Raw genomic sequence first — 12,774 nt, 5'->3', positions numbered from 1 at the left:
TCTGTCTCCTGAGAAATCTCTATGTAGGACAAGAAGCTACAGTTAGAACTGGATATGGAACAACTGATTGGTTCAAAATTGGGAAAGGAGTACGACAAGGCTGTATATTGTCTCCCTGCTTATTTAACTTATATGCAGAATTCATCATGCGAAAGGTGGGGCTGGATGAATCCCTAGCCGGAATTAAGATTGCCGGAAGAAATATCAACAACCTCAGATATGCAGATGACACAAACTTGATGGCAGAAAGTGAGAAGGAATTAAAGAACCTTTTAATGAGGGTGAAAGAGGAGAGCGCAAAATATTGTCTGAAGCTCAACATCAAAAAAACGAAGATCATGGCCACTGGTCCCATCACCTCCTGGCAAATAGAAGGGGAAGAAATGGAGGCAGGGAGAGATTTTACTTTCTTGGGCTCCATGATCACTGCAGATGGGGACAGCAGCCACAAAATTAAAAGATGCCTGCTTCTTGGGAGAAAAGCAATGACAAACCTAGACAGCATCTTAAAAAGCAGAGACATCACCTTGCTGACAAAGGTCTGTATAGTTAAAGCCATGGTTTTCCCAGTAGTGATGTATGGAAGTGAGAGCTGGACCATAAAGAAGGCTGATCGCCGAAGAATTGATGTTTTTGAATTATGGTGCTGGAGGAGACTCTTGAGAGTCCCATGGACTGCAAGAAGAGCAAACCTATCCATTATTAAGGAAATCAGCCCTGAGTGCTCACTGGAAGGACAAATCCTGAAGCTGAGGCTCCAATACTGTGGCCACCTCATGAGAAGAGAAGACTCCCTGGAAAAGACCCTGATGTTGGGAAAGATGGAGGGCACAAGGCAAAGGGGAGAACAAAGGACAATATGGTTGGATAGTGTCCTCGAAGCTACCAGCATGAGTTTGACCAAACTGCGGGAGGCAGTGGAAGACAGGAGTGCCTGGCGTGCTCTGGTCCATGGGGTCATGAAGAGTCGGACATGACTAAATGACTAAACAACAACAACAACTTGATGTCGAGACTACCGACAATTTGCAAATTCAGAAAGCGTGACATTCTGCAGTCCTCAGATCACTTCCTTGAGAGCAGTGTGGTGCCATCCAAATGTTGTAGACTACAGCTCCCTCAATCTATTACCACTGGCCATGCTGGCTGGGGCTGATGAGAGTTGTGGTCCACAACATCTGGTAGGTGCCACATTGCCTACTCCTGCTCTGAAGCATGTACTTGAATTTCTCAGAAAACAATTTCCAGGAAACTTTTTGGAAAATAACCAGTCCCTCCCTGGTGAAGTGGCTTCTCCTTTTTTTCCATTAACAAATTTACTGTGCAATCTTATTTTGATATCCTTAAAGGAAGCCATGAGCTTGGCACTCATTCTTCTCAATTCTCCTCTCTCAACCGATTACTTCCTTCATCCAACAATATGAGCTAACAATCGAGTTTCTTTGCCTGAAATTTCTCAGAAGAGAATTTTTTGTTGTAGTTGAGAAAAATGGTTAACATTTTCACCCCCATGTCAAAAATATTTGGCAAAATACACCACTCCTAATTGTCCACCCCTTCCAAACAGAATTTGGGGAGGGAAATTGTGCTCGGGCCTAGAATTTGACCCCACCGGATTAATATCCACCTGCTGAAAAACTGCTGGATCTCAATTCATGAACTGCTTCAGTTGCTCAAAGTTATAACAATTCGGTGTATCTCGTTTGCAGCACAGGCTAACAACGCAAACACTTGAGCCTTTCCCCAGCCTGCTCTTTACTTCTTCTACCATTTGATGCTGAGGTTTTCTTGACTCAACTTGTAGTTCCTCCAACTTTAGTTTTTGAGTTCAGTAATAACAAGCTCCATCTGCTGACTGCTACCGCAATAACTTCAAGGTTCAAATGAGTGGGAGGAGCTTTGCATGTGATTGGTTAACTTAAAGTCTCCTTGTGGATCTGGAAGCAAAAGAAGTGACATGTAAAGCAGTACCAGGTGACTGGGTCTAGCTGCCATTTAAATCTCCCATCATGCCCTTGAGCAGCAGCACATTTCAGGAAGCTAAAATAGCAGCTAGTCTCGGGCATTATTCATAGTGCTGGGCCAGGTGGTTTGTATAAAATGGGGGACCAAAGGGGCCTAGCAGCTGCCCAGGGATAACAGGTGCTGGTACCTGCCCTTGCGGGGACCCAGAGAAGGCTCTTCATGTGGCCCAGCACAACTACACTGGTACCTTGGTTCTCAAACGCCTTGGTTCTCAAATGCCAAAAACCCGGAAGTAAGTTTTCTGGTTTTCGAACATTTTTTCAGAAGCTGAACATCCGTTGCGGTTGTCTGCTATTGTTTCCAGGGTGCCTGCACCAACCAGAACTGTGTCCTGGTTTTCAAACATATTGGAAGTCAAACAAACGGAATGGAGTAAGTTTGGTGCTTTTGTTTTTGCTATTTATTTTGCGTTTTTTTTAAATAGGCTTTTCCGGTTGTTTTTGTGACTGTGTGGAACCTAGTTCAGCTACTGATTGATTGTGTGATGGCAGAAATGGATAAAAGTCCCCCATCCAAACAATGACTATCATCAGTGCAGGTAAGGGGAAAAAATAATTTTAATTTTTATCATCTATAATACTGTCTTATTTATTATAGTATAGTACATTGATTATTGCTTTCATTTTATGGATCAATGGTCTTGTTAGATAGTAAAGTTCATGTTAAATTGCTGTTTTAGGGGTTGTTTTTAAAAGTCTAGAACGGATTAATCCGTTTTGCATTACTTTCTATGGGAAAGTGCACCTTGGTTTTGGAATGGACTTCCGGAGTGGATTAAGTTTGAGAACCAGCGTACCACTGTAGTAAGCCACAGCTCACAGCCCTTTGTGACAGACTACCAGGGACCAAATAGGCTCCCTGGGTTCATTGCCTGCTTGACACTTTTGGAACAAGACAGGGAATTGCCAAGCATCTGGCTGGTCAGAATTCTATGACTGTTGCTGGTCACAAGTTGTGCAGGCCTGATTTGACCCAGGCAGTCGTACCACCAACCAGCCTTGGTCAACTCCCTTCAGCTACAGCCAGCACATCTGGAGCGCAGCAGGATGGCAAAGCTTATGCCAGATGGAATGTCCTGTGGAAGGCCAGTATCAGTCCCACCAATTAATATTATGCTAATGGAGCCACATAATTCAGCTCTGAAGTCAACTGGTCCAGTATCATAGGTCTTCAAATTCTTCATCAAGGGCTACCATTAGCACTTGATGAATGAACAACAATGGACACAGAAGGGCCACACCACAGATTCATAGAATCATTATATTATTGTGTCCAGATCTTACTCAGGACAGGATGGAGTGGCTTTTATTTTTTTATTTGAATGTCTTATTGAAGACTGGCTTGTATTAGGGGCAGCCTGAGTCATGGCCATCATTTATAGTGTCACTGGCTTGTCCAATATGAGCAGCAGGTGCGCGATAAGCAAGTCCAGGGCAAGAGGAACAGAACGTACTCCCAACATTGTCCAGAAGGCAAATCCCAGCCATTCCATTTTCATCTAATTTCTCTGTGTGCTTTAACATGATTTCCAGACTCAGTCTCGGAGCTTATTGAATAGCCTGGGGGCAAAGTGCTGTAGAAAATATCTCATCTCGATCTTTTCCCCCTGTATATAAACACACACACACACACACACACACACACACACTTCCCAGTGTTCAGTGCCCCTCTGCCATACCAAGAAATGGAAGTTCTCCTTGTCAGAGTTAAAAGGCTGAAATCCTGCACACAGTGAAAGAGGGGGCAAAGTCTTCTCTCATTCCAGAAACTGGAGTTACTCAGAAATTGGGAATATCTCTTACATTTCCCATTCCCTTATATAAGGTGGGGTGGGAATAAACCACAGCACTTGACAACAGTGCAACCTGCCCCCATCTCTCTCTCTCACACACAATGAAATACACAATTATTCCCTACATAGATGCAAAAACTCCTCATGATAATGTGTGTGCGTTTGTGTGTTTTGCTAAGTAGTTCTGTTTTCCAGCACAAGTTCAGAAAGGGCTGAAACAGGGCCAGGACTCACTGGGGCTCAGTCTAAGGATCTGTTTCCAACCTGCCCCACAACTTGTGCCTTTAGCAGCAGCTTGACTGGCAGCAATTAGGAGGAGGCAGTGCTCATATGCACTATTCCACGAAAAAGCTTTGCCAGCTGATTTCTGCAGATCAATCCTCAGCTAAAAGCACAGGAGCAAGTTCTCTCCGGCCAATTGGCAACCCTACCTGGAACATGTTTTTGCCTGCTCAGTGAATAACTACAGCCAGCGCCCCCACACTCAGGATGAAGGAGGGGGGCTTTCAAGGCAGATGGCTTTCGGGAAGAGTTGAGATCCAATGACTGACTCCCTTGTTAGAGAATCGACACAGTGTCCAGAGATTGCTCTGATCTCCAAGCACCTTAAATGAATTTTGTATAACTGTATCAAGGCATTGATATTGTATTAATTCAGAAACATTTATAACTTACTCTTGGGTTTTTTAAAAGTGTTTTTTTTTTTTTTAGTTACTGTTCAGCATGGGAATTAGACTTATAAGTTAAGATATACATTAAAGAAAGTAAATAGCATATACAGTGGTACCTCAGGTTACATATGCTTCAGGTTACATACGCTTCAGGTTACAGACACCGCTAACCCAGAAACAGTACCTCGGGTTAAGAACTTTGCTTCAGGATGAGAACAGAAATCATGCTCCAGCGGCGCGGCGGCAGCAGGAGGCCCCATTAGCTAAAGTGGTGCTTCAGGTTAAGAACAGTTTCAGGTTAAGAACCTCCGGAACGAATTAAGTACTTAACCCGAGGTACCACTGTACTTGTGTTATTTTGTGGAAATAGCTGCTGCTTTAAAACAAAACAAAACCCAACTTCAATTCTTCCATGTTCACTAACTTCAAACCTACTGCAAAGCCAAACTGGAAGAAGAAGCAAAGTGTACTCTGTGTGTAATTTAATTTCACTGCCGGTGGCTCTGAGGTTGCTGCTTTTACTCACCAGGCAGTGATACAAGGACAGAGCATTAAATCAACTTGCAAAGGAAGTAAGAATCTTAGACTTCTACACAGTATCCTTGTTCCCTTCTCCTTTTTGACAAGAACTGTCCTTAAATATTTACATTTGAATGTAATCTCATATAGCTATTTAGAGATAGGTGAAGAAGAGCAATGTGCCAAGCAGAATAATTTCTAGCAAGGAAGATTATGTAGCTCTGATACTTAATTTAGGGATTGATTAGTCACTGGTTATGACATGCTATACAAGCTTAACGGAGTATTTCCTCTGTTAAAATCAAACAAAGTACATTTCAAATTAATATATTGTGACACAGAACAGTGATGTGGGCAAGGTGTGCGTGTTTGGTTGTTCACTTGTAATTATACAAAGAATCCTTAGGCTCACCACACCCGTCTCCAACCTTTCAGAAGTTGGACTACAACTCCCATCATCCTTGACCATTGGCTATGTTGCCTGTGGATGATGGGAATTGGAGTCCAACGCCATTTGGAGGGTGAACCAGCTTGGGAAATACTGGTTCACCATAACAAATCTACTCCTAAAGTGCACAGCAAACTACAGTACAGATTAAATGCATTTAAAAATATACAAGAATAAAGACCTGAACACCTAAGCAAAATATAGATTCCATACTGAAATAAAATGAATTTTCAATTACTATGTTGAGAGGTAGCAATGATACTATTCACCTCCACTGAGGTTCAATTAGTGTATCAACTCCAGACCATTACATGGATGTAAATCCCATTGCCTTCAACATAATCTACTTCATATTTGTTTGAGAATGTGGATTTAAGACACCTTAGGCAGACCTGTGGGAAAATATGGTCTCCTGGAATAGGCAGGACTTATGCAATGTTCCATGCAATGTTTACTTTCAGGTACAAGCTATACAAAACACCCACCACCTTTCAATTAAAGTTTTTGATGTAGCCCTTATGGTAACATTCAGTCTCAGCAAAATGCATAAAGTTTGGTCTCTAACAACACGGATTGCACCCTCAAAATCAATGGGACTCAGTCTGTTCAAGCAGCCTTGAATCTTCCTTGGATTTTGAATTAGGGTTGCAATTTAACTTGAAACGTTCTCTCCCCGTGAATTAAGGAGCATTGTTGAATTACGCAGTGCCTTAACTTGCCTTTGGTGTATAAAAGCCATCTTACAAATCAACTTCTCCGCAACTATTTCAGTGGCTTCCTGGATGTATAAAGAAGATGCTATATGTTTGGCTGAATTGAAAAAGGACAGAAAATCCCAATTCCGAAAAGGCCACAGCAGCTGAACCCCGCACACACAACCTGAAGCTGACGACCCTAAAGATGCATTTGGAAGAAGAGCATCTACATTTTCCCAGAGAATCTTCTATCTTCTTGACACCAGTTGGCTACCCTGCCAAGCACCTTAGACTAGCTGCCAGGTTTTCACTCCGACTTCTCTGCATGCAGAGAAATAAATTGCTCAGTGATGGGTTGTAAAGGGAGATCCCTGATTTGTATTCTCATTAGTGAATTAAGGAAGGAGAGATCAATCTTCTTACCTTGAACTGACAGACGCAAGTCACGGTGTCTCCAATTCTTAAGCACTCTCCGTCAAATTTACAGGTATTGGTGTCGCAGAGAAAGAGATCATTTTCTCTGTCATCATAACCTCAAATGCAAAGAGAAAAATGCTGTCAGCCTTGGGTCTGGCAAGGAATATCAGACAGGGGCAGTTGCTTTTCTATGTATGTAGCACACCTAACATTGTTGATGAAGCAATGTTGATGAAGCAATCTAGAAAGGTTGTCTTCTCATCCTCGCTTTGCCCGTTTCCAGAGGAGTTTGCAGTCCCTGTTAATCTCCCAGCTCCTCCTCTCCTTCTTCTATAAAAGTAGTTTCCATTTCCACAAAAACCAAGCATTTGGCTGCAAAGCAGCATGATTCTGCACCCCTCCCCATTAAATCTTCTGGTCCAAAGTCTTAGAATGGGCATTTCTCCAGGCAGTGACATAACAAAGCCTCCTAATAATAAAGATAAACAGGCTATGTGCTTTTTGTGATAGGCTGTCTGATTCCAATGAAGATTGATCACCTCCAGGTTAATAGGAGGGGTGCCAGCTTCTCGACAGAGCTGCTGAAAGGAGACCCAGCTCCTTTCCTCCAGTTTTGACAGGCAGGCTAACAAATCTGGCTGGAGATTCAGCTCATGAATGCCAGCTCAGATTTCAGACCTCAGCTAGTTGCCATCCTACTCGGAGAGTGTGTAGCAAGGTATGAAGCCAAACAGCCATATTTGGCTCGAAAGCCGTCAAGATTGTGTTCTATTGATTTTATTAACATCTCTGTGTTCCTAGCCATGTCCTGGTTGTGCAATAAAAATGGAAACACCACCCATAGGGCAAAAGTGAGTTATTGACCCTAATGATTACACACACACACACACACACACACACACACACACATATATACACATACATACTGCACTGAACTATGGCATTCTAGTTATACACCCAAAGTAATCCCGGGGTAATTAAAAATAAATAAATTAGAGAGCCACAGTGCTGGGCTAAATAATGCTGTATTTGCTGCAGAGGTTATGGTAACTTGAGATATGGTGAAGTATTGGGCTTCCCATAGTTTGTGAAATCAGATTTGAGTTGTAAGATAGAAGTAACATGCTCTGTTATCTATCCAGCATATACTGTATGCTGAGAGGAAATGTAGCTGTTTTGTTTAAGATACAAAGTTACACAGCATTTTTAGTGAAGGGCAAACTGCATCAAAACCCTACTAGTGTGTTTAGAAATGTCTCTGTGTGCAGCTGTAGATACACATCTATAGCTGTATGCACAATGTTTATTTTTCTCTCTGTGTGTTGTTGTTTTTTTAAAAAAATCTGGAGATGCAGCCTGCAAAAGAAGGTACTCCCAGAAGCATTTGCAAACCAGGATTGTGTGGGAAGCACTGTACAAATGGTAAACACACTCCAGACAGAACTACAATTAACCTATTGAGGATGAGTCTGGTCATAGGAAAAGACAACGGATGGAGAGAGGGGAGGTAACTCCCCACAGCTTCTTCCTTATTCAATTAGTACATTTTACTTGAACTGTGTCTGGCAAACCACTTTAAGCAGGGCTGAAGCTGTCTAGAGAAACAAGGAAAAGGCAGGTCTGTTTCATGACAGAAAGAGGAAGAAAGAGCCTCAGGAGCCGATTCTAGATTATCTTGCTTTGTGTGCTGTGTGAATTTGGGAATAAACACTTGCTCTAAGTTCCCTTCAAGAACAACAGGATTCCTTTTTTAAAAGCTGAGAGGGGAAAAAGCAGAGATAAAAGGTTTCAGGCAACCCCAATCTCTATTTTTAAAAATAATATATACAGCATAGTCTTAAAAGCTTTAAGGCAGGTGGGGGGGGGCGGGGGCGGGGATAGCTTTCCAGATTAGCAAATTTGCTGGTTCTTCGAAAGGAGATCTAACCCAGCCTGCAAGATCCTATGACCTCTCAGAGAATCACAACTTGATTTATAGCATCTTCCCCGTCTCTCTCCTGCTCCAACTTTTAACACTTCTAAAAAAAAACAATAAAAGATCCACCCTCGGCGAGTTACCCGATTGCGTCCAGACTGTGCAAGTCTGCAGAGATGATAATCAAAAGCCCATTTGAAGCAGAGGCAATTAAAAAGGTGGCGAAACAAGTAGAGAAAGATCTATAGATACTTTCCTGACCAGCCATTCTATTCCTTTCGCCTCAAATCCGACCTGTAATTTCCAGACAGCTGCGCGAGGTGCCAGAGAGGTTTGGAGAGACTGGCTCAACCCCACCCCTCCGATCTCTTTTTAGAAGATGCTTTCGTTTAGAGACGGCTGGGAATTGCTGTACATTTCTCTTTTCCCCCACCCCCGCTCCCGCTCCCCGAGCTTACCAGAGCAATTCCAGCCGGTAGGCGTTTGGCAGTCACTTAAGGAGGTAGGGAAAGCTGCAAGTTTCACCGGCCGGGCTACGATGAGAAACAACACCGGCAGCAGCAACCAGCAAAAGCAATCGCAAAGCGTCCAGCCGCTGCTCCACTGCCGAGGTGGGGAAGATTCCCACAACACCATGACTTCGTAACTCAACTCCGCAGCCGCAGCGAGAGGGAACGGCAGCGTCCCCCAAAAAGCGAATGGCTCTCTCGGGCTGACGGGGGGATCCTTAGCATCCCGGGGGCCCCAGCCAACAGCAGGTTAGGAAGAGGCACCCAGGTCCTGGCATGGTGATGATGGCGAGGAGGATGATGATGATCCTGAGAGTTTCAGCAGAGATATCCAGGGGCCTGGCCCAGCCCGGGGAACGGCATGAGCAGGGATGGTCAGGAAGGAAGAAGAAGAGGAGGAGGAGGAGGAGGACCAGGAGGAGGACCAGGAGGCTGGAGCAGCCGCTGCCATAAAGGGGTCGGGCTGGGCTGGGCTTGGGGGAAAAGAGAGTCAAGGCACCTCGCAGCTCCGCAGCCGCTGCCTCCTCTCCTGCTCTGCCGCCCGCATCCCTCTGGCGTTGGGAAAGCAGCAGGTCCCCTCAGCCCGCCGGGGTCACGTGGCGCAGGCAGCGCGGGCCGTGATTGGACGAGCGGGATGCAGGTCCCTGCGAGGGAGGAGGAGGAGGAGGCGGCGGCAGCTGGAGCGAGAGATGCTGATGCTGCGCCCGCTCCGCGCTCGGCAAGGCGAGGCGCACCGGAGAGGCTCTCAGGCGGCAGCAGCAGCAGCAGCACCCAGCCCCACCCTGGGAGCTGGCTGTCTGAGGGACCATCCAGCAGGCAGAGCAAAGAGGAGGAGGAGGGAGAAGCGGCTCCCGGAGGAGGATGGATTGGCAGGGTGGTGGGGGGCAAAAGAAGGGTGGCAGCAGCTGCACCTTGCCAGGTAAAACAGCCGCCCCGGTCCGTCACCTGGCGGAAAGAATCCCGGCTGGATCTGCAGCGAGGAGCTTCGGGCGCACTGTCGAGCCGCGGGCGCTTCCCCCGCTGCTGCACTGGCGAGGAGTAACTGAGAAAAGGCACGCACTCCTTGCACTCAGCCCCGGTCATCAGGCATGGGAAGTTGGCTGCGGTCAGCACGCATGTGCAAGCGCCGTTGGCGAGTGTGTGTGTCTGCGCGCGGGGGCTGGTTTGCATTAACCGCTGCATGTCTCCAAAGTGGCCCCGTGGGCGTGCATGCTCGCTCCCTGATCCACCTGTGGGTTGTTGTTGTCTAAAGGACTCGGAGCGCCGAGGCGAGTGCCCGGCTTGGAGCACCTCGCAGGAAAGCCTCGTATCCCCCACGGAGGCGTGGGTCCCACGCGTGGGGGATGTTCCCCTTGCGCAGAGTCCCCACGGGTGGACTGTTCCCGCCACCAAATTGGCCTCTGCGCTCGCTCGGATCGGCTGCTCCTACGTGGCCACCTGCAGTGCCTCCTTGAGAGATTTCAAAGTTCCTAGTCGCGGTCTAAAGGGTATGTTGCTCCCCCCCCCCCCACACCCAATGAAGGGGAGGGGGTAGGAGGGAGCAGAAAGAATAAAGTGGCTGTCACGCGAGGAACCGCAGATCGGATGCGAAAAGGGACAAATGGACCAGAAGGCAGAAGTCCAAAGGTGGTGACATCCAGCCCGCTCTCGGAGGCGGGTGGCCTCTTCCGGGAGAGCTGGTGCGGGCGCAATTCCCCGCTTGACTCCCGCAGAGGCAGCGCCCAAGGGCCGTCCTTGGAGCTAGCCATAGGGACCGAGGTCCCTTCGGTCCCCCCAATAAAATATTTGAGGGGGCTGCCCTCACCCCCCAAGTTGATGGACATTGCCATTCAAATGATGTCCGTGTGCTGCGTCTGGTGATCGATTACGTGGACTCCCCAATATTTTATTTAAGTTGGCACTCCTGGAGCTAGTAATCGTCGGGTGACGGCTTCATTCAGGGGGTGGGGTGGGGGCGAGGGAGATGAGGGGATCCCTAAGTTTGCCACCACCATCAGAGCCACCTGGAGATATAGATTATAGAACAGATTCCTTTGCCTTCTCCCTTCCGCCTTCCGAACTCCACACACACTCAGCACAGATGCGCAGGCCCAAAGTCCAGTGTTTTGACAGTGGGTGCGTGCATGCTTGTTTAGTTATTTTTTTTAATCTCTTGTTTTGTCTGGCTTTTGTCTTAACGGCGCCCTTCCGTCATCCAGTCGCTCCCCTCCCCCCCCTCCCCAGTAACCAGAGAAGGGAGGCGAGGACCCTGTCTTTCTGAAGCCAGGAGAAAGAATTCATTTGGATTTCTTCAACCTTTCTCCGCTCCCTCTCCGTGGAAAAGACTCACTCTCCGTGCCTCACATAACAGAACTGGTGGTGGATGAGGAGCTAAGATCTCCGCACCCACCAGCTCCAAGTGACCCGTCTCTCTCTCTCTCTAGTATGCCAGAAAGCTGGGATCGGTCTCATCCAGGTAAGGATTGCGCTACCCTCCCCCTCCCAACTCCCACCTCCACCCAGCCCCCACAATGTCCCGCCCACTCTTCACACTCTTGTTCTCCTTTCTCCACAAAGACACCATTTTTGACGCGCGCGCCCCGCGCAAACCCTCCCAGTAACCCAACCCATCAGAGATCAATTTGCCCAGACGGCATCAAAGAAATCGTTTGCTAGACAACAGCAGCTTAATGCATTTATAGGAGGAAGGGAGATGCCCAGTAAAAAGAGCGAAAGGGAACTGTCATCTCATATCCAAGGAAGGAAGGAAGGAAGAGATCGCGCCTTGAACCCGAGTTCTGTAACAGCAGAAGAACGCTCGTGGCTTAGCTAACGATTTTGCAACCTTCGAACTTGCAAGGCGCGCCAGACTTTCCTTTCTTTCAAAGCAGCCAGGGAGGTAAGGTGAGCAGCTTCGTATGAAAAAGAACCCACTGCAGCAAAAAAAAAAAAAAAGTGCATAGAATACAATTACGATGATAAAGATGAACTTCGCGAAGCTTCTGCTTCCAAAACATTGAAGGGTCTTGGGAGACGACCACGTAGCTTCGCAATAACATTTAACCACTATTCAAGGGAATCCGAAATAAATGCACAAGAATCACGCAGCCCCTCCTGCAAAACACACGCACCAACTTCAGCAGATTTCATGGCTGTGAAGGATTAAGAAGTGCAAGTACATCCCGTCAAGATCCCCTCCCCCCTTTTTTTTGCATCTGAATTATTGAACTGCACAATACACCCGCCCCCGCAAATATTTGGGGTTTTTCCCTTTTCTCTCTTTCTGTGTCTTCATTTGTACAGACTACATCAGTAGCCACCGAGGAGCAGACCCACAAAACTCCACCATGTGGCAGGAGAACATCATCAGTCACTGGATATTGCATTATGGAAGAAGCAGTTAAATAAATAAATGGCTCCTAAATGAATTCCTAGAGGCAGATGCTGTCAGCAAGGGAGAGTTGGAGAGACCGGAGTGCGTTGATCGCAGGATCACTTAACGGTTTTATGAGTCAGAGGATTTTAAAAGGCGGAGCAGAGTGTTTCTAATTATTTTTTGTTTTTGTTTTTTTAAAAAAACCAAACAAACAAACCAACCAATGATATTGGGTTTTGAGAACATAACCAGAAGTAAATACTTGGGATTTTTTTATATATATATTCAGGTACCACCAGGAGGGAAGGAAAACGTCTTCTCTAAGACCCAGGGAGAGCAACTAACAACACTTCAAGCTTATTAAAAAGCTTGGTGCTGTGTATAACGTGGAGCTGGGGCTAGAGAGGTTGTGGTGCTCACTAGATGAC

The 12,774-nt window shown here is 46.4% G+C and overlaps 2 protein-coding genes across 4 annotated transcripts in view; one reads left to right on the top strand and one right to left on the bottom strand.

Moving 5' to 3' along the window:
* The window catches only part of TMEFF2 (transmembrane protein with EGF like and two follistatin like domains 2), a 264,410-nt gene extending 254,891 nt beyond the window's left edge, over positions 1 to 9,519 (bottom strand). Inside the window, exons 1-2 of the mRNA XM_081848622.1 lie at positions 8,941 to 9,519; positions 6,574 to 6,683 (exon numbers count right to left, since the gene is read on the bottom strand). Coding sequence (XP_081704748.1) covers positions 6,574 to 6,683; positions 8,941 to 9,118 — 288 coding nt within the window. The 5' untranslated portion in view covers positions 9,119 to 9,519. The remainder of the gene's footprint in view (positions 1 to 6,573; positions 6,684 to 8,940) is intronic.
* Positions 9,363 to 12,533, top strand: LOC309335045 (uncharacterized protein; the record flags this gene model as incomplete). 3 transcript variants are annotated; one of them, XM_081849963.1, is made up of 3 exons in its annotated part: positions 9,363 to 9,910; positions 11,423 to 11,446; positions 11,548 to 12,533. In XM_081849963.1, 3 exons carry the CDS (start codon positions 9,363 to 9,365, stop codon positions 11,558 to 11,560), a joined length of 585 nt encoding a protein of 194 aa, XP_081706089.1. In that variant the 3' UTR covers positions 11,561 to 12,533. The 3 variants fall into 3 exon arrangements, 2 of the variants coding, with proteins under 2 accessions (XP_081706089.1, XP_081706088.1); XM_081849962.1 differs by having other exon boundaries at positions 11,415 to 11,446; XR_014153324.1 differs by having other exon boundaries at positions 9,686 to 9,910; positions 11,190 to 11,446.
* Positions 12,534 to 12,774: the final 241 nt, after the last annotated feature.

This window comes from Podarcis erhardii (genome assembly GCF_964252035.2).
Source record: "Podarcis erhardii genome assembly, chromosome: 1".
NCBI classification, from domain to species: domain Eukaryota; kingdom Metazoa; phylum Chordata; class Lepidosauria; order Squamata; family Lacertidae; genus Podarcis; species Podarcis erhardii.
Note: the sequence above shows the minus strand (reverse complement) of the source record. Positions and strands in the feature narration are given on the sequence as shown.